We start from the raw sequence: 20,702 nt of genomic DNA on the forward strand, positions 1-20,702 counted from the left end.
AAGTGGCACAAGCAGTTTGGAGTGTCTCTGCTTATTTACGATGCAAGGGTAAATAAAGAACTGGTTCTTTGAATATGTACAGTGTTCTCTTTACTAAAGAAACATTTTAAATATAAAGGTTAATCTTTTATGTATTTGAGGAGCGGGGGAAGAGCTTCTTGCATTTGTCATCGAGTCTTAGCCAAAATAGCTGCTCTTCATTATAATGTGAGATTTACAGAGAATACCCATGATGCACTGTGAGGATTGTGGCGAATAAGATGCCAGAATTCGCCAGAAGATGGCACCAGCAGCTGAATCATCCATCCATCGATTTTCCAAACCGCTGGGCCAATGTGGGTATAGAGTAATATCATACAGGTATAAATATCCTTTGTAATTGATTAATAAATTCTTTTAAAAAAGGGGTATAACATGCTAGTTTTCATGACAAAGACATTTGTTAAAGACAAATCTTTACATTAATACTGGAGCTGCCAGTTTAAAATTATTATTAAACAGCAAGCACAAACTATGCAAAAGCAGCAGCCCTTCTGGAACACTCATTGTTTGAATTCACTCACTCTTTTTCATTCACTCCTTCAAGTGGACTATATTAGTGGAGTAATGTAGGGAAGAGTGAATGTGGGTTTAGGGGAGATTTTGAACACAGCTCTAGACTTTACATTCTGACCAAATGTCAGTGTTATTTAATAATCCAGCACTTCTTAAAGGTTTAGAAAATGTTTACAAAAATCATAAGATGTTGAATTGAAAGACAATAAATTAATCAATATTAAATAATAATAAATGATAAAGGATACAGGTATGTTAAAATAACAAGACATCACAAAAAAATCAGAGAAATTGTCCATTTAATAAAACTGACAAAAATTATGTATAGCATTCCAGTGGCACATAATGGTAAATCTCATGAACTGGCACAGGGAACGAGATAGTTTACAGGACCCAAAGCCTGCAATCCCAATATATATATATATATGTTTCTATGCAAAAAAAATAAATAAATAAAAAATAAACAACACACCACACCCACACACCCCCACATGGAAGTTTCCAATCACGGACAACTGTTTCTCAACTCAGAGTGGAGCGAAAATGGTTAAAGATTTACATGCTAGGTTGCTTTTCTCTGAATATATGCAAAGGACATTTGTGCTATTTTGTATAACAAACAGAATTCATTTATTATCCTCGTACTTGAATAAAATTACCATCAAAACACAGAGTTATGCTAATAAACTGCATGGCTCAGGTTTGCCATTTCCGAATTTCAATTAGAAATGTTCTTGGTTTAATCTGTTTTAGCATCATTTAAATCAATGTTCATGTGATGCAGAATGTCCTCAAAGCGAAGGACAGAATAAAAACAGAATAAAAAAATAAATAAAAAATACAGATGCCTTGACAGGCCATTCAGAACAACACAGAAAGAACGCTTGTGGTTGGTTGTTGAATTTTACATGTTTCATTCATTGATCACAGCAGTGAAAAAATACAAAATAAACAGTGCAACCTTTAACAAATCTGGGCCACAGTATGTATAGCTCTCCAGAATCTTCTTCAATAAATAATTGGCAGAGATAAAGTACATGTTTCCATCTTCTCAATAATCTAGAGGCCAGCACAACACAGCTCGACTTTACAGAAATGCAAATGAGACATATAAAAATGCGCAACATCATCTAAAAAAAAAAAAAACAAGAGAAACTGGCACTGTCTTTCTCTAAAGCAGATATAGATGCTGTTTTACGCTCATTTGTTGAATGACAGGACATAGGAAGCACATCTAAAGAGTTGTTTCTTTACATTTTATATGAATAGTAATCTTCAGATCTTTAATACTGCATGTAAGGCTTATGCAGTCATAAAAGATTTTGAAGTACTTTTACACCTTAGTGGACATTTAGCAAATGCTTTTAGCATTTAGTAACTACTCAGTAACTTTAGGTTCAAATCTTGGAAAGGCCAATTCATAATGTATTTGTGCTACTAGCCCACTATGCTGCTACTACCAAATATACTACCCCATCTAACATAGAGGCTCCAAATTACTTAACATAGAGGTAATTACTGACATGCCATCAAACAAAGAATAGACTTTTTCGGATTTCAGGACACCATCTCAGACTATTTCACCCCAATCATCAGGTACTACCTACTGAAGTCTTCTGTCTGTGATGTGACCTTACAACCTTAGAAACATGAGCAAATTTGATATATCTCACTGGCAAACAAATTCATACATTTCCTACTGAACAGATATAGGCTAAATAATAATCAGGGGTTTTGAGGCTGGTTGAAAAAAGAAAAGAATAGAGTACATCAACAGTGCAGAATAACAAATTAACCCAAGCTAGAAAACAGCATCTAATTTTTAAAATAGTACAATTTATAGTACAACTTTAACTCTACATTTTGCAATTACTTCATACAATATTTTTAAACCCATCAAAACGCTTCATTATAACTAAAAGCAATGAAAAATACAATGCAAAACCTTGGGCAAGAGTTCACTCAGTTTTTGAATAAAAGTTCACTTAAGCCACAGAAATGTGTGCGGTATTTCAGTTAACAAAAGCAGGTGTCCGACAAAACCAGTGTCTTGAACTTATAAATATGAATTTAAATTACATAATACATTTCTGATAAATAAATTAAAAGAGAACTTTGCTTGGATGGTGATATGAAATCTAGAAGGACTGGCCAGTTCTGTAAACTGGATTCCCTTTCTAACCTTAATTGCAGCCAGGCCTTTCATTCTCCGTTAATTCATGACACTCCATAAGGACCATGAAGAACAGTCAAGTCACAAGAATGACTACCAAGGTCGAAAACAATTTACCCGTGTCACACAGTTTAATTTTCAGGATAGCTGCTGTGAATTAATCTTCAAATTAATTCTTCACTAGCTGACAGTGACAGTGTTACATTTAAACTGATTGCTGAATCAAGTTTTACATATAAGAACATCAGCAAACGGGCCCAAGAGGTTCTTGTTAAAAATACAGCGTACCCATACTAAATATGTGGTAAAGGGTTTGATGTTCTCTGAGAATGTGTAGTTCTGATGGGGCAGAATGTAAGGCATATATGTGTTCTCTCCCTGCTCCTGGATCCACACCTCATATTTCACTTCTTTAACCTTCAAGTACTTCAGGTTCCAAGGGATCTGCCATGACACTGATAGCTTTGCTTCATTGGTGGCCTGTACTGACGTCTGACACTTGGGCTCTCTGACTCGACCAGGATGTACAGTGCTAGCCACCTTAGCCTTTTTGAGATTAGGCTTTTTTAGACCTTCTCTGAGTATGTCCAGAAAAGAGGAGATGTCCACAAAAGTGTCCTGGTAAATGCGAAAAAGCCACTCTGGATTACGACAACAAAGATGTCTTGGCACATCTTTGCTGGCAAGGATACGTTCTTGTTCCTCTTTGTCCAAGTGGACGATGCCACCCTGATCCCAGGGGCGATCGGGATATGTAACAGTGTTTTTTTCCATGGTATTTCGCCATGCGACATACTGAAGGTCCATGCCAGGTAAGGAGGCCAAGGTTTTGTAGGGAGTGTACTGCTCTGGGTTTACAGCATAAGGGTAGAGTTCAACCACAGCGGCACCACGGGGCAAGAACATGGAGGTGATCATCTGGGCTCCGTGCATGCTGACCAACATAGACGCCCCACTAATTATTTGGATAATGCTATCAAACGACTGCTCCTCCAAAGACACAGTGACAGTCCTCATTTGAAACTCTTGGGCTAAAGCAAGAAGTAGTTCCGCCTCATTGAGGATGAGCCTATTAGTGGTACGTTTAAAAACTACAATGTAGTCATCGTCCTCCTCTCGCGTGACGTTAAGCCTCTCCATCAAAAATGAAGCAAACTGGCGGATCTCGTTACCCGATATCAGAATGTTGGCTTTGGGTCCTTGCGGTTGCACAAAGCCATATTGGTACCATGTTGTCATCTTTGAAAGTCCTACGTAGGACTTAGTGAAGCACATGAGTTTGCCAAACGTCTTTAACTGCATCTTGAGTAGTGGTTGCTTACTGCTGAGCAAACGGTAGAGATCGAAGTGAGCACCTTCATCCCAACCCTCCATGAAGACAAGCCTGGCTTCGTCATCCAAGTCTGAATACTGCTGCATTGTGTAGTAGATTGGCAAAAGATCATCGTGGAAAATGTGCATGAGGTTTTCTGGGTTAAATCGGTTCAGAATTAGAGTGACATCTGGCACAAACACAGGTTTCGGCATGAACTTCAGAGCTGCTGCCGGGAGCTCAAGAAAGTTAAAGTATTGAGTGTTGTGGTCTTCTACAGAAGAGAGGTCCAGCAGGGCGGGCTGGAAACGCCGAGGGCCAAGGTTGGGCAGCATCACAGAGTCATTACTGTGGAAGAATACAAACTCCTCAGCCTCCGAGCAGTAGCAGAGGTAGTCAAAGCGGCAGATGCGATCCGTGTGCATCTTCCCAGTGCAGACCATTCTGGTGCCATGTTCTTGGAGTGCTAACAGGGCACCGTGGTAGTCGATACGCACCTGTGAGAACTCCTGTGATTGGCGTGTGAGCTGTAGCTCCTCTTCCAACTGAGATGTGTGTTCAATCAGGCGAACGTATTTCCAAAGCAAGGCTGCCACCACTGACACCAGCAGGCCATTTAGCACTGCTGGCAGGTTCATCCTACACCCAATAGCACGCATCGCAGCAGAACTCCGACCCCACACTCATGCTCCTCTACCTGCAAAGATCAGAATACCATGTTTGAATCAGAAAGTTTGTGAGTAACTAACACCAATATATATTAAAACAGAGGTCTTCAAGGAAGAGGAAAAAAAAGTAGGGTATCGAGAGAGGCAAGGGTACAAAATATTGTAAACTCCAGGGTTATAGAAGACCGCTTCATGTTAGGACATATATATTGTTTTCCAATGTGAATACACTGTGTATTTACATATCTCAAGACTCCAAATCATGGCAAAAATCTGATTTCTACAGCAGGAAGTTGCATTACTTCAATAACCATTTTAAGTTAAAGTTGTTAAACTGAATTCATTTCCTCTTGTCATTCTTGTGACTTTCAACATTTCATTTTCCTGTTTTCCCTCTCAGTACTAAGCTTTTATAAAAGAAAAAAAAGAAAAGAAAAAATTTGACATAATCTAATCCTTTAAACTACTGGCATTCTAGGGTAGCCAGCAGAGCCATGGAGACCACGGAGTGACTAAAGATGCCCACCTGCATCCACACATTCACAGAATTTGGCAGCAAAACTCATGGTTCTCAGTGCACCATGTTTGCAACAGCCTACAGGTTAATGCTTTAACTGTGCCTGCTAGACTGTTTTAAGAAGGAGATAAAGAAGAGATCCTTCTTTAGAAAGAAGCAGTCCAGCAACAGGAGGTGACTAACTGTTTTGTATCTTTTTCTCATTCGATTTACAGTGCAGTTGTAGTTACTAGGAAACAGTGTTTGTTTACTGTGCTTACGAGCTGAAATCTCGTTGGTGAAGTCTCGTTTGTTCGTGTTTAGTCACGAGGTAAACAGTTCCGCTAGTGAGGCGTGGCCTAAGCCAGCGTGCGCTATTTATAGAGTGTGTTTTTGTAGCACTTATTAGAAAGAAGCAGTCAAGCAACAGGAGGTGACAGTAACTGTAAGTGTTTTGTATCTTTTTCTCATTTGATTTAAAAGTGCTGTTGTAGTTACTAGGAAACAGTGTTTGTTTATAGTGGTGGGGGAAAAATCGATTCTGTTCAGTATCACGATATTTTGCGCACGCAATTATATCGATACAGTAGCGCAAAGTATTGCAATATTTAATTATAAAATTATCTGTTTTACTTTCCGGTTTTCACCATTGGTTTTCTCAGAGTTTACTCTGATCATTTACATTTGCATATTACATCCACAAGGTGGCACTTGTTGCGGTGCTTTGTTGTCGTGCATTCAACAGCAAATTCAAATGAAAATGGCTTCACTATTACAACCGGTTGTACACGACGCTCCGTCTTCTTTCAAATCGAAAGTGTGGGTAAATTTCGGTTTTATGATTATTCTAAGGTTTATGTTACTCTATTGTGTCTGCTTTGTTACTCTATTTTATTTAAATAATTTTAAGTGATGTGCTGGGACTCGGAGCTCAGTGAGCTTTGTTTCATATTAAATATTACCTGCTCGGTCCTGTCTGTCAGCACGTTGTCAGTGTCCTCTATTTTTCACTGCTTGAGAACATGGGTTGAATCCGAAATCGCCCCCTAAACACTCATTCACTAAGTTAGGCCTATTCCCTAAGTTAGTCCACTAATACTGTTCACTTGAAGGAGTGAATGAAAACGAGTGAGCGAATTCGGGCAGCCATTGAGCGTACATAAGCTGTACACACTCGTTAATGCATTGCAATGTTGGACAGTGACGCGATCTGACACGTGTCCCATTTTCTCACAAATCTCTACGTTCATTTAAGACTTTATTTAAATAATTTAAGACTGCTCTTATGAGGAGAATTGACAAAACGGACATTTTGACATAAATTGTGTGTGTTATGGTCTGTTCAAGCTTGTAAGAGAACTCGATACTGACGCGCGTCTTTTCTGTGGGTCGTGTGTGTGTGTAATACAGGTAGGATTTAACGGATACTGCGTAATTGCGTTAAATATGTTTAACATTTTAAACTTTTTTTTTTGTGGTGCCACGTTGGGCAAGTGATGAAACCGGTGTTGCGACTGAACACTGTGTAACACGACTATCGTAGCAAGCCTAGAGATCACCATTCATGTGAGAGGTCTCCTATTCAGAGAATAATTACGTCCTGTCCTGCAATAAGGTCCTGTGTCCTGAATGTTCAAGAACAAGTTTTCAAGTTTTTGCACTAACCTCTTAAGTTTTTGCACTTCAGTTAATGTGTAGAAGATGATGTTTACAGAATTAAATGTGACATTTAAAGTGAGTTGAGCAGTCTTATTATCCTCATTTTTTGTAATGCCTTTGAATAATATGGGGGACATGTTATCGTAGAATCGAATCGGAATGCTTGCTGTATCGCAATATGTTAAGAATCGCAATAATATTGAATTGTGGCCCAAATATCGCAATATTATCGAATAGTCACATTTTTGCCAATTCCCTCCCCAATTTGTTTACTGTGCTTATGAGCTGAAATCTCGGTGAAGTCTTGTTTGTTCGCGTTTAGTCAAGAGGTAAACAGTTTCTCTAGTGAGGCGTGTCCAGCTGTATTCAATAACAGCATTTCACGTGAGTATAAAGCAAGTAGTATACCGCGGCAGCCCCCGTGTGAAGCCCTCATCGTGTGAAGACCGAAGAGTGTAAAGACCACCGACTCTACCTGACTACCGACTCTAACTCCACCGACAAGGCACTTGAGTATTATTTTCTTGTTGTTTACTCTCTCCTGTACAAAACTTTTCTCCTCATCTTTCTATTTGTGACTTTCACTATGTGTTTTCAAATCCCTACTATTACTAAAATGCGTGAATCAAATGTCACACGTAGGAGGCAGCACAATCCAAGCAACCTGCGTACCTTTCCAATGTCTTCTAGTACTTTATTCACTTTTCCCATCTGTCTTTGGAATTCTTTTGTAGTTGTCTATCGTCCACCAGTTCAACTTGGCAGTTCCTTGGAGGAGCTCCATGTGCTACTCTCATCCTTCCCTGAGGACGGAACTCCTCTCGCAGTTATTGGAAACTTCAACATCCACCTAGAAAAGCCTCAGGTTGCTGATTTCCACACTCTGCCTCATTTGACCTCAAACAAGCATCTAATGCGGCTACTCACAAATCAGGTAAGCAATTTGAACTTATTTACACGCGGTACTGCTCCACTGATCATACACTGGTCACTCCGCTGCACACTTCAGATCAATTCCTCCTAACTCTCAGGCCGTGTGTCCACCAAAGTGTTTTTTCACGCAGCTGGCGTATAATTCCCATTGTTTTCAATGGGAGCGCCGCGTTTTTTGAACGCCATGAGCGTAACGAGGCGCTGAGCGTGTATTTAACGCTCAAGCGCTGAGCGTTCTGCGTTTTTTACTGGTCTCCGAGAGTTGACAAATCTTCAAATTTTGGGTAAAACGCAGCACTCACTGGTTTTTTTTTTTACACAGTCGTCCAATCACAGTGGAGGAGGGGCGTGACAAAAACCACACCGACCAACTGTCACAACCATAGTCACAACATTCTTTCTGAACAACGACGTCAACCAGCAGAGCTAACCGAACAAAATGGATGAAAAATAATTTTTTTGTATGAAACAAATTATCTACGAAATCAGTTACAAGTAAACTGTGCTGTGGATATTCTGCATCATAGCAACGAATAGTCTCAACTGAAAAACGCAGCGCTGCCAAAACGCTCTCAAGCACCCACAGCTAGGCGTTTTCAGCAGAGCGTCTAGCGTTTTCAGCTGGCTAAAAACGCTTTGGTGGACACACGGCCTCAACCTGCCTCAGAACACAACACACATTCCTCCACAGGTCACCTTTCGGCGAAACATATGCTCACTCTCCCCCTCTCGCCTATCCTCTTTGGTCTCATACACAATTCCTCCACCTGATCAGCTCTCAACACTAGATACTAACAGTGCAACTGATACTATTTTCTCCACTTTAACATCCTACTTGAACAACTTCTGCCCCCTTTCCTCCAGGCCAGGCCACGCCACCCCCTCTACCCCCTGGTTATCTGATGTTTTCGCAAACATCGTTCTAAACTCAGGGGTGCAGAGAGGAAGTGGCGCAAATCTAAAGATCCTACTGATCTTGGTCTATATCAATCCCTCCTCTCTTCTCCTTCTCTGCTAATATCTCTACTGCTAAAATGACTTACTATTACAAAAAAAATAACAATTCTTCTGACTCTCGCATGCTTTTCAAAACCTTCTCCTCTCTTTTCAACCCTCCTCCTCCTTTATGAACCCTAACAGCTGACGATTTTGCCACATTCTTCATAAATAAACCACCACCATCAGTGGCCAATTTACCAAACCACAAACTGACACACACATCTTACCAGCTAACACGCACATTCTACCCTTCTTCTCTCTTCTTTCAGAGGCAGAAGTCTCCAAACTCCTCCTTTCCAATCGCCCTACTACCTGTCCGCTTGATCCAATTCCCACTAATCTACTTCAAGCCATTTCTTCCTCAGTTGAACCTGCACTCATGCACATCATAAACACCTCTCTTCACACTGGTACTTTTCCCACAGCATTTAAGCAGGCTCAGGTAACCCCAGTGCTTAAGAAACCCACTCTAAATCCAACACATCTGGAAAATTACAGACCGGTATCCCTTCTTCCATTTGCGCGAAAACACTTGAAGGAGTTATTTTCAAGCAGATCTCTTCCTTTCTTACACAGAACAACCTCCTGGACAACAACCAGTCTGGTTTCAAAAGCTGACACTCAACTGAGACTGCCCTGCTCTCGGTAATTGAAGCTCTGAGACTGGCAAGAGCAGCTTCCAAATCCTCAGTTCTCATCCTGCTGGATCGGTCTGTTGCCTTTGATACAGTTTACCACCAGATCTTCCTCTCAATTTTAAAGATGAAGGGCATCTCGGGAACCGCACTACAATGGTTCAAGTCTTACCTCTCAGGTAGGTCCTTTAGGGTGTCGTGGAGCGGTGAGGCGTCCAAAACCCAACATCTAGCTACTGGGGTGCCTCAGGGTTCAGTGCTTGCACCAATTCTCTTCTCCATCTACATGACTAGGATCTGTGATTCAGAAACATGGCTTTTCCCCATCACTGCTACGCTGATGACACACAATTCCAGCCTGATGATCCGACGGTTGCTGCTCGCATCTCAGCCTGCCTGACAGACATTTCTGGCTGGATGAAGGACCACCACATTCAACTAAACCTTAAGACAGAGGTGCTTGTTGTCCCAGCCAACCCCACACTACACCACAACTTCTCCATTCAGCTAGGTTCGTCATTCATAACTCCATCAAGGTCAGCCAGGAACCTTGGAGTTGTGATTGATGATCAATTGAACTTTACAGACCACATTGCGAACTAGAGCTGCACGATTAATACCGTTTTGGCTTATTGCGAATAATGTAATCGCAAATGCTGAGATTATTTTTTTATATGCAGCTTGTCATTGATGTACGGCTCTGTAAACACTGCTCCATCTGAAAGCACTGTGAGTTTGAGTCGCTTATAACGTGCATTTGAAAAAGCAACATGCGTCAAACATCTTTCCAAACATGAGAAGCATTTATGAGCCTCTTGTCTAACTAAAGACAACATTTAATAACATGCCTTGGCTTTTGGCTTGCTTAGTTGGGGACATTTAATATTCAACAATATTATTGATCTGCCTTACTTTAAGGTGGACGATGATGCAATTTTCTTCTAGGAACAAACTTTGCTGTATTATTTTCATGTTATCACTGTGAAGCTGCTTTGATCCAAAATGCTCCAGATAGAGTGGTCTTTAACAAGCTGAAGAGAGCACACGTCACTCCTCTCCTTACAAAATTGCACTGGTTGCAAGTTGCCGCTCGCATCAAATTCAAGTCACTGACTTTCGCCTACAGAACAACCACTGGCTCTGCTCCCTCCTACCGTAACTCATTACTTCAGACTTACGTGCCATCCAGAAACTTGCGCTCTGCAAGAGAACGCCGTCTTGTGGTGCCATCTCAATGAGGCACAAAATCTCTTTCGCTGACCTTTTTCTGGTCTGTTCCATGCTGGTGGAATGATCTGCCCAACTCAACCAGAGCTGTAGAGTCATTGGCCATTTTCAAGAAACGGCTGAAGACACATCTTTTTCGGCAACACTTGATCCATTAATACTAACACTTTATCTTCTATTCTATATCTATTATCTTTATAAAATAAATAAATAAATTTACTGCGTTAGATTAAACTGGGAAGGGTCATAGCACTTGCATATTGTTGTTCTATTGTTAGTTTAACTGCTTCTATTGTTCTCATTTAAGTAGCTTTGGATAAAAGCGTCTGCTAAATGATTAAAATGTAAATAAATGAGATAAGAAAATGTTTTCGAAAAGACAAAAGAACTTGCTTCAGTAATCTAATATTGTGACAGCTCTTCCTATTGTTCACAAAGACTGCATCAAATTGAGGGAGACGACATTCTAGCTATGTTAAAAGCTTTATCAGTGCTAAAAATTAGGAGGAGGCTGACAGAGCTTCTTGCTGTCACATCTCGTGGATGAAAAATGCTAATTTTCAGAATGTGAAGGACAATTTTGTTTTGATCCACAGTAATTCATGTTTTGAGAATTAAGCGGTATTAACGTCCAATCCACAAGGATACAAACAGCAGGAATGGCAGTGTCGCCATTTATGCATTTAATTCCCTTCACTGCATAGACAACCCAGAGGGAAACATAAAAAGGCTTCGCCAACTAACAAATGCCTGCAAAATGTCAGCTACGTAATGAAACTACAGAGCAAACACTTAGTGGCACCATCTCAGCTCACATAAGACTGAAATGACTTTGATGTCTGCTTGGAAATTAGGCATAAACTGAAGAATTAATGATTACAAACCCCATATTGCTTGGGCTCCCCAGGGTGTATTGCCTCGATTTCACATGATCCCCTAAAAGAGCAACAATAAGCTTTTACTAATTAATCATTTTCATAATGACACTACTTCATAATCATTCATTCTTGCTATATTATCAAATTAAAGAAAACTGTACAAAAAAAATCACAAATAAATTTAAGACATACCTAAATTTGGCTTAAGAGGTGATATAAGAGGTGATAATCAAATCAACATTGCACTTCATCTCATACATTATCTGGGAAAAAATAATCAAATCAGCAAGGAGGGGTGTAAAAAAAACTAGTTTTTAATTAAGTAAGAGCTGTCATGAGTCCATTTCTAATCTAGTCTATTTTGGTTTCAGGTAACATTTACATATGTTTCAGTGTTCAGTCTTTCTCTCTCCTGGGACTTAACACCCACAACGCTGTTACGCCTACACTATTCTGCCAGTGATTATTTCAAATAACTTCACTCAACTCAATGACACTGCACCATAATCACCATAATCACTCAAAGAAAGTATAGCCTTGATAAAACAAACCAACAAAATGATTTTCAGTAAGAATATGCAGCGCTCTCATATAGCCTAAAAAAAAAGTCTGTTTGCAAAATATACTAACATGCTGCTCATTCTGCAATTTCAATTTCTTCAGTCCTGTAAGTACACTGTGCACAACATGCACATTTTCTGTGTGCATGGAATACCCAGCTGACCAATTACATGTGTATACAGCACAAGCATTCAGCATGGAATACTGTAATGCAATATGTTTGACTTTGGCTGCGTTTACACTTGGCATTAACATGCGACCTGTATCCGGATGTTGTCCACATACAGGTGCTGGTCATATAATTAGAAGATCATCAAAAAGTTGATTTATTTCAGTAATTCCATTCAAAAAGTGAAATTTGGATAATATATTCATTCATTACACACAGACTGATATACTTAAAATGTTTTATTTCATTTAATTTTGATGATTAAAACTGACAACTAATGAAAATCCCATATTCAGTATCTCCGAAAATTAGAATATTACTTAAGACCAATACAAAAAAAGGATTTTTAGAAATGTTGGCCAACAGAAAAGTATGAACATGAAAGGTATGAGCATGTACAGCACTCAATACTTAGTTGGGGCTCCTTTTGCCTGAATTACTGCAGCAATGCGGCGTGGCATGGAGTCAATCAGTCTGTGGCACTGCTCAGGTGTTATGAGAGCCCAGGTTGCTCTGATAGTGGCCTTCAGCTCTTCTGCATTGTTAGGTCTGGCGTATCGCATCTTCCTCTTCACAATACCCAATAGATTTTCTATAGGGTTAAGGTCAGGGGCGAGTTTGCTGGCCAATTAAGAACAGGGATACCATGGTCCTTAAAACAGGTACTGGTAGTTTTGGCACTTTGTGCAGGTGCCAAGTCCTGTTGGAAATGCAACAGGAAATGCAACAGGAAACTTCCTAGTAGATGGCTGCGTTGACCTTGGACCTCAGAAAACACAGTGGACCAACACCAGCAGATGAAACGGCACCCCAAAACATCACTGACTGTGAAACTTTACACTGGACTTCAAGCAACGTGTATTCTCTGCCTCTCCTCTCTTCCTCCAGACTCTGGGACCTTAATTTCCAAAGGAAATGCAAAATTTACTTTCATCAGAGAACATAACTTTGGACCACTCAGCAGCAGTCCAGTCCTTTTTGTCTTTAGCCCAGACGAGACACTTCTGACGCTGTGTCTTGTTCAAGAGTGGCTTGACACAAGGAATGCGACAGCTGAAACCCATGTCTTGCATACGTCTGTGCGTGGTGGTTCTTGAAGCAGTGACTCCAGCTGCAGTCCACTCTTTGTGAATCTCCCCCACATTTCTGAATTGGTTTTGTTTCACAATCCTCTCCAGGGTGCGGTTATCCCTATTGCTTACAAGTACACTTTTTTCTACCACATCTTTTCCTTCTCTTCGCCTCTCTATTAATGTGCTTGGACACAGAGCTCTGTGAACAGCCAGCCTCTTCAGCAATGACCTTTTGTGTCTTGCCCTCCTTGTGCAAGATGTCAATTGGTCATATTTTGGACAGCTGTCAAGTTACCAGTCTTCCCCATGATTGTATAGCCTACAGAACTAGACTGAGAGACCATTTAAGGACCTTTGCAGGAGTTTCGAGTTAATTAGCTGATTAGAGTGTGGCACCAGGTGTCTTCAATATTGAACCTTTTCACAATATTCTAATTTTCTGAGATACTGATTTTGGGGTTTTCATTAGTTGTCAGTTATAACCATCAAAATTAAAAGGAATGAACACTTGAAATATATCAGTCTGTGTGTAATGAATGAATATAATATCCAAATGTAACTTTGTGAATGGAATTACTGAAATAAAATCAACTTTTTGATGATATTCTAATTACATGACCAGCACCTGTACATATTGAAAAGACAAGTGTAGACGCGCTTCTGATCGGAATGCTATCTGATCAGCGTGTCCAGGTTCGGAGGTAGTCGAGGATCTCAGTGTAATGTGAACGCAATCCAGCCATCGTGTCTGCATTCACAGGTGGACGTCACACAAAACCCCGCCCACTGTCTTTATCCCCCCTCCACTCTCCGGAACTTAGAGCTGTGTGGTTTTGCAATACAGTCGAGTGCGAAGTACATCGCAAACATACTGAAATGTTTGCCTTCACACCCGAAAGGTGCAGAACCAATTAAAGCTGCATTAAGGAGTTTTGAGAAAACGTTGACTTGGCCTGAAAATTTGAAGAAGCACAACTTACAGGTCCAACCCCTTTGCTCTCTGCTGCGCTACAGCCGTCCCTCCACAGCTCCTCCCCCACAGCGGAGCCTGCCTTGAACGCGTAGGCTAGTAAGCAGGACCATCGATAATGGCGGTTTATAAATAGTTATGGCACATTCACTAATATGGACAAAACATCAACAATATGCTTTACATTGACTATGACCTGCCCATAATTTGACTACAAACTTGGTCCTCAAATCATTATGTATTTTGCAATACATGTAACTTTATAACGTTGCACTCTTTCTATAAGTTATGAATAGCTAGTAAGATAACGTTAATATAACGGTAACTAACGTTACAGTATGTAAGTAATTATTCTAGCGATATGTAATGCTAGATAAGGTTTGCTAGTACATTATTTCAGCAACATGACAAGCCAGTGAATTAGCAGGTTTCAATTGTTGCTTAGCCAAGTGCGTGACATTTTATCTACATGTTATGCTGCTAGAGTTTTGACACCAAGTCAATGGGCTCTGTCTAATTCTTTCTTTTTCGCTTGTTTATCGTCATCGGTCTTTTTCCTTTTACCTCTTTGTTTTATGAGCAGGTGCGACTCAGAAATTGGCAGTTTAGGTTGTTTCTCCGCCATTAGCACAGCTGCAGCACACCGACAATCTTGAGTTTGAACGACGGTACGCGCTGTGCAAGAGAGGGGTGTGATCAGCGCGTACACGAGCATGATTGACACTGCTAAGACATTACTCCTGGCTCTGATTGGTTGTTTCTGACCGGGAGTGGTGTATTTCTGCAAATGGCAATAGGACCACTGGGAGGAGCCAGAGGAGCTTGATTTTTTCACAGATTATCTGTCTCATATTGTACTGTCAGGACATAATGACAATTTTAACTGTTATGTAAAAAATATTTTTTTTTTACAAAAGTTACCTACAGCAGCTTTAATTTTCTGTAAAGAACACACATTTTACCCACGACAGCAAGCAACGTTCTCGGACGCATACATTGCTCTGTACCATTTCCATTACGGCATTTATCCACATTATTAGCACTTGCAGCCTCTTCATCCTCCTCATTTTGCGAGATTTGTAAAATGTACACAAACTGAAAACTGTTTTTTTTTTATAAGAAAACACACCACTTCAGGTCAACTTTGCACCAGAGCTTCTTTTTTTTTTTGAATGCGAGATCCGATCTGTTATCCAGATACAGAAGCCACTTGATGTGGAAAGGTGTAAACGCACTGTGTCCTGATTGGCTTATGATCCGAGCTGCTTGATCGGATCACGGTGATCGCATGTTAATGCCAAGTGTAAACACAGCCTCTGCTGACGCTTCAAAATGTGATCATAAAACTCATCCATATGAATATAGTGAAAAAAATTAGAAGAACCAATATTTCTTAAGTATTTTTAAGCCAGTGTTGGAAGCTGCTTTTGCTTTTCATCGATGACTGATTATTGTGCAGTGGCTTTGGACCTATAAAAGACTGTATTATATCATTTTTGTATGTACCGCCAGAGAGTTCTATTCATTTAGCCTAGACATTGATAGTGTTGCCAAAGAAACGCATAATTCCCGGTCTAAGGACGTGAACAGCTTTGAGTAGAACATCACGTGTACTCATCTCGAAATTGCGGTAATTACGACATGGTGTGAACACAGCTATAATAATAATCATCTTGATATCGTCAAAGGCATCAGCCACCATTGATAGCCTATCTCTTGAGTCTGACTCAATCGACACAACCCCAGTACCTTTACTGTTTTTCTATGGATTTTAATTATTACAGTAGTACATTTAACTCTGCCAAGTGGTTGATGCTTGTAATAGCATCTAGCTGAGCATGAGGTTGTGGATCTGATCTTAAGATTACATCCAAACTCATGTGTTTCACATGCTCAACTGCTTGGCTATCATTCAGATCTGGCATATGTTTGATGATGCTATGAGCAAAACCACATACGCACACGCACGCACGCACGCACGCACGCACGCACGCACGCACGCACGCACGCACGCACGCACGCACGCACGCACGCACGCACGCACGCACGCACACACACACACACACACACACACGGATGATCTTAAAACTCCTTGCATGTAATGCACTGTGATACGGATCAGATTACAGGAGGTTCATTCACTGCTACAATGAAAAAAACTAAGCTAAATCCAGACCATTGACGCATACTAACATGGCAGAGCTCTCATCATGGGGGAAAAGGGGTTTAAAACTGATTTGTTTGGTGAAGCGATATGCAAACACATTAAAGAGACACAGAGGCGAGTAATATGCTAAAGAGTATAACAACTTTGTTATTTTACTTTGCATGGTACTAAGGAGCTGTCCAGATCTAAATCCCTCAGCAAGAGCAGGCAGACCTCACGTCCTTGAAAAGCTGTCCTTTCCATGCATATGAAGAAAGGAAACAGGGGGTCACATCATGCAAGAGAGGGTTTTTTTTTGAGGAGGAGCTGGGTCCACGTGTTAATGACTGTGTGAGAGAGAATGGGATTATGGGCCTGGCTGACAGGGCTTGCCCAGCTCCCTTGTGTACAGCTGGGCTGTTTGCTATGTGGATGATAAGCACCACAATGATGGGGGAAGGCAGCCTAGTGCTTCTAATGCATTTTAATAAGGCTCCTGGAAAGACACGGCTCTCAGTCTTTCAGTGGCTTTCTTCCCTTCAGGATAGCCAGGGAGATTCCCTACTTGGCTCCCTGCCCATGACAGGAAACGCTTGGGTTAAAGACAATCATTATGCCTCTCTTCGTATCTCCTGCTAATTTTTTTAAAATTACCCTGTGACCAGCATGTTTGTTCATTTTGTGCTAATTTCTGTGCCGATTTAGAATTTTGCTGATGTACTTCAGACTGACTTTGATTTGCAGTGTTTTTTTCAGCATTTTTGAACCAAAAAAAATTGCCTAACTCTTGTAGTACACAGTTGTGTTTGTCGTTTATCTTCTACAAATTAGCATAGGGTGGTGAAGCAGATTCCAGAATTCACCTATTATTATTACCCTTAATAAGCTGCATGCTGATTCATACAGGAAGCACTGAAAAAGGCAAACGTCTTCAGTGTCCCTCTGTACCTCAGGGACAGATGAAGAATGGATCTGAAAGAGCTTTTCATAGGGGGTTACAGGAAACAGTGTCACTCTGCCTCTTGGGAGAAGGACTCTACGTAACACTGCAGAGCTGGGTTGAGGACAGCTAAATGACAAAACACTGGAGCTGGAAAAAGACAGGGTGCAAATCAAAAAGAAGAAATATACATAAGAATTGAGTTTGCTTATGGAAATTGAGGCTATATAATATAAATAATAATAATTTGCTACATTTATATAGCACTTTCCTAAGCGCTTTAAATATGGAAGGGGGAATCTCCTCAACCAGCACCAATGTGCAGCATCAACCTGGATGATGCGACGGCAGCCATAGTGCGCCAGAACGCCCACCACACACCAGCTTACAGGTGGAGAGGAGACAGTGATGAAGCCAATCAGTATATATAAGGGGATGATTAGGAGGCCAGGATGGACAGAGGGCACTGGACAAATTTGGCTATAATTTTTACAGACTATAGCGTTTTCGAGATAGGGAACGATCTGAATCGAAAAATACTTTCGCTGATGCTTTTGATGATAACATCAACCCCTAAATGTAGCGGCTGTTGGATTCGACGCAGGCAGTCAATGTTCGCTATCAGTTTTAATTTGAAATGCATCTTTCTTCACCGACAGTGTTTTAGGGAGATCAAAAATAGACTTATATGTTTTCCTGTCTGTTGCCTTGTACGTCACAGTTCAGAAAAGATAGTCGCTAGTGAAGGGCTAGGGATTGTGCATGTTCTTGAGGTTTCATCAGCATTGTCATAACTTTAATTCTACTACTTGTCTTTTTTACCTAGCTCCCATCATGGGGTCCTGTGTCAACCTAGCAACTGTCATTGAGATGAATGGGAATGTTAACTACTGTAATAGCAAACTCCATGTATTATAGAACTGTCAACCAAAAAGAAACGTCCAGTTGAAGACAGATAAAGTCAAACAGATGACACAATTTAGCTTCAGATTTTTAATTTAACAAGCAGGAACCCCTGTCTCTGCACCAATATCCTGGTTAAGTTTGTCTCAGAGGATTCAGGCAGGTCTGCATAGTTTTGAGAGTGACATCTAGCAGGCATTCCTGTCCTTGACGAAAATTATAATTATTAAGTTGATTCAATGTAACAGTCAGCAAGAAAGCATGTACATTAGGACAAATGATTTTAAAAAGGTTGGGTTATCAAATGCTTATAATAGTGTTAGCATCACATCTGGTGCTGTCCTTCCAGTTGTGCCCTTTGCATCCCGTTTTATTTCTATTATACTATTACCTTGTGCTTTTAAAAGGTCACTCTTTAAAGGTTTTCCAGCAATGATGACATTAATCATCAGGTCAAAATAATTTGTATCAAGTCGATCTGACTCATTTGAGTACAAGTCATTCATAATTGCAATACAAGCACTCTTAAAATATCAAATAAATGGGGGATGCTTTCGCGCGCACTCTCTCTCTCTCTCTCTCTCTCTCTAATATATATATATATATATATATATATATATATATATATATATATATATATATATATATTTATTATACGTATAAACACAACAGGTAGCAGTTTAATACAGCTATTGGTCTTATGTGATGATTTAATATATATATATATATATATATATATATATATATATATATATATATATATATATATATATGAGTCTAGAAATTATGACGTGAGGTGTGATTGGAAATAACTAGAATAGAAATTGTGTGGGTGATTGATCGAGAAGAAGCATCTACTCTTTCATGACGACAGCTGGTGGAAAAAAACTTTTTTACTTTAAGTTTTCCAAAACAGACAGGCAATAATACATAACAAACCATATGGAAAAGCATATCATACCTGTGGGAAAGGTGAGCCAGGACGAAGTGATGTGAATTCACTGCGGATACACTGTTTCAACAGCAGCTCCGGCAAACCAGCGCCAATGATCATTTACAACTTTACAACGGACAAACGCAGCATTTTGGGGGTAATTGTGTTAAATACAAGATGTGTTCATTCACCACAGCGATTAACTGACGGCTTATCGGCAATTGTGTCGCTACGTTGCACAAAATCGACTCTGTCGCGCGTATTCTGCGAGCATTAACCAGCTGCTGGAGAAGTCTCCACCCACAGCGATGACCGAGCTCAGACGAGAAAAACCTCGCGAGATCTTATCGCCTCTAATCAGTCTGACGTTTGTATTCGTGTGTTATCGCGAGAGCATCGCAGCACAATTGAAAGTCCCAAATGGGAGCACAATGAAAGTAGGCTACAAATTAATATTAAAATTCATCTCCTAGTTAATTTAATTAAAATTGTGTTTTAAATAATGTTTGTTAAATGTAAATAATGTTTGTTAAATATGAAATGGAAAATTTGGGGGGGGGGGGGCTGACTCGCTACAGGCCTATGTATAACACACTGTCTCCACCAATTTAATTGCAGGATACCTATTTATTTATTTATTTACTAGTCAACTAACTTAAGAATAGATTGCCTTATGGCATACTCAGACATAGTCTGATTCACTTCAACTTTAAACTTGACATTCAAATCGTTTATTTACTTGAGTATAACTGTATAGGTGACTTTGGAGATAAATCTTTGGAAGGTGTTTAGCTATAGGTGACTGAGTGAATACTATTAATTAGACTCTTAGGTGTGACTATAATTTAAAAGTTAATTTTCAACCAGCAAAAAGTAATACGCTAATATCCATAGACTTCATAATGCCACAGGGATTGTGTTATGGTTGGTAGGCTACATCTTTGTCATGAACGCAGATAACATGACCTGAACAGGCTACAGAGCTTTTTTTTTTATTGACCTACAATTTGCCTAACTGAGAAATTATCCATGCCATGATGTAAGAGTCTCGTGTTTTGAAAACGATTGTCTTTTAAAGGTGATCTCAGTGAGTTGTCGGTTCTCGTTGATTCTAAGTGGTAATACGGCGCCCTCTAGAGACAATTTGAGGTACAACAACAACAAAAAATCATAGACGATTAGCAAACTAGTAAAATTGTATATTTTAATTACTAAAGTGATCAGTGCCTATGTGTCTGATAATATTCTTAATAATTATTCATTTATTCTGTGGTAAATCGTTAACGCAGAGCTCTTTAAATATAAAGAGTACCAATATTGACCAGTAGATGGCAGACGATAGCCTTAAAAGCCATTTGTGCTTTTCAGTTCCTTTCTTGCTAAGTGGAATGTGAAAATAAATCCTGAATTTAATATTCAGTGTTGAAGCAGTGTTTCGTATTGTACAACGAATCTTCTTTTCAAGAAACGA

General features: G+C 39.9%; 1 protein-coding gene across 3 annotated transcripts; it reads right to left on the reverse strand.

Moving 5' to 3' along the window:
• Positions 1-837: 837 nt before the first annotated feature.
• Positions 838-19,551, reverse strand: pomgnt2 (protein O-linked mannose N-acetylglucosaminyltransferase 2 (beta 1,4-)). Of its 3 annotated transcripts, XM_077207503.1 has the most exons (4): positions 19,259-19,503; positions 11,728-11,798; positions 11,542-11,593; positions 838-4,737 (listed from the first exon to the last, which is right to left on the reverse strand). In XM_077207503.1, the coding sequence occupies exon 4, from the start codon at positions 4,697-4,699 to the stop codon at positions 2,951-2,953; it is 1,749 nt and encodes a 582-aa protein (XP_077063618.1). In that variant the 5' UTR covers positions 4,700-4,737; positions 11,542-11,593; positions 11,728-11,798; positions 19,259-19,503; the 3' UTR covers positions 838-2,950. The 3 variants fall into 3 exon arrangements, with proteins under 3 accessions (XP_077063618.1, XP_077063611.1, XP_077063601.1); XM_077207496.1 differs by lacking the exon at positions 11,728-11,798 and having other exon boundaries at positions 19,259-19,547; XM_077207486.1 differs by lacking the exons at positions 11,542-11,593; positions 11,728-11,798 and having other exon boundaries at positions 19,259-19,551.
• Between the last annotated feature and the right edge of the window lie 1,151 nt (positions 19,552-20,702).

This window comes from Siphateles boraxobius, unplaced genomic scaffold (genome assembly GCF_051911475.1).
Source record: "Siphateles boraxobius isolate OS27281-9 unplaced genomic scaffold, OSU_SipBor_1 12, whole genome shotgun sequence".
Classification (NCBI taxonomy): Eukaryota; Metazoa; Chordata; class Actinopteri; order Cypriniformes; family Leuciscidae; genus Siphateles; species Siphateles boraxobius.

Bases quoted from the DNA above. Each gene is read 5' to 3' on its own strand.
- pomgnt2 (XM_077207486.1), bottom strand. From the start codon at position 4,699: ATGCGTGCTATTGGGTGTAGGATGAACCTGCCAGCAGTGCTAAATGGC.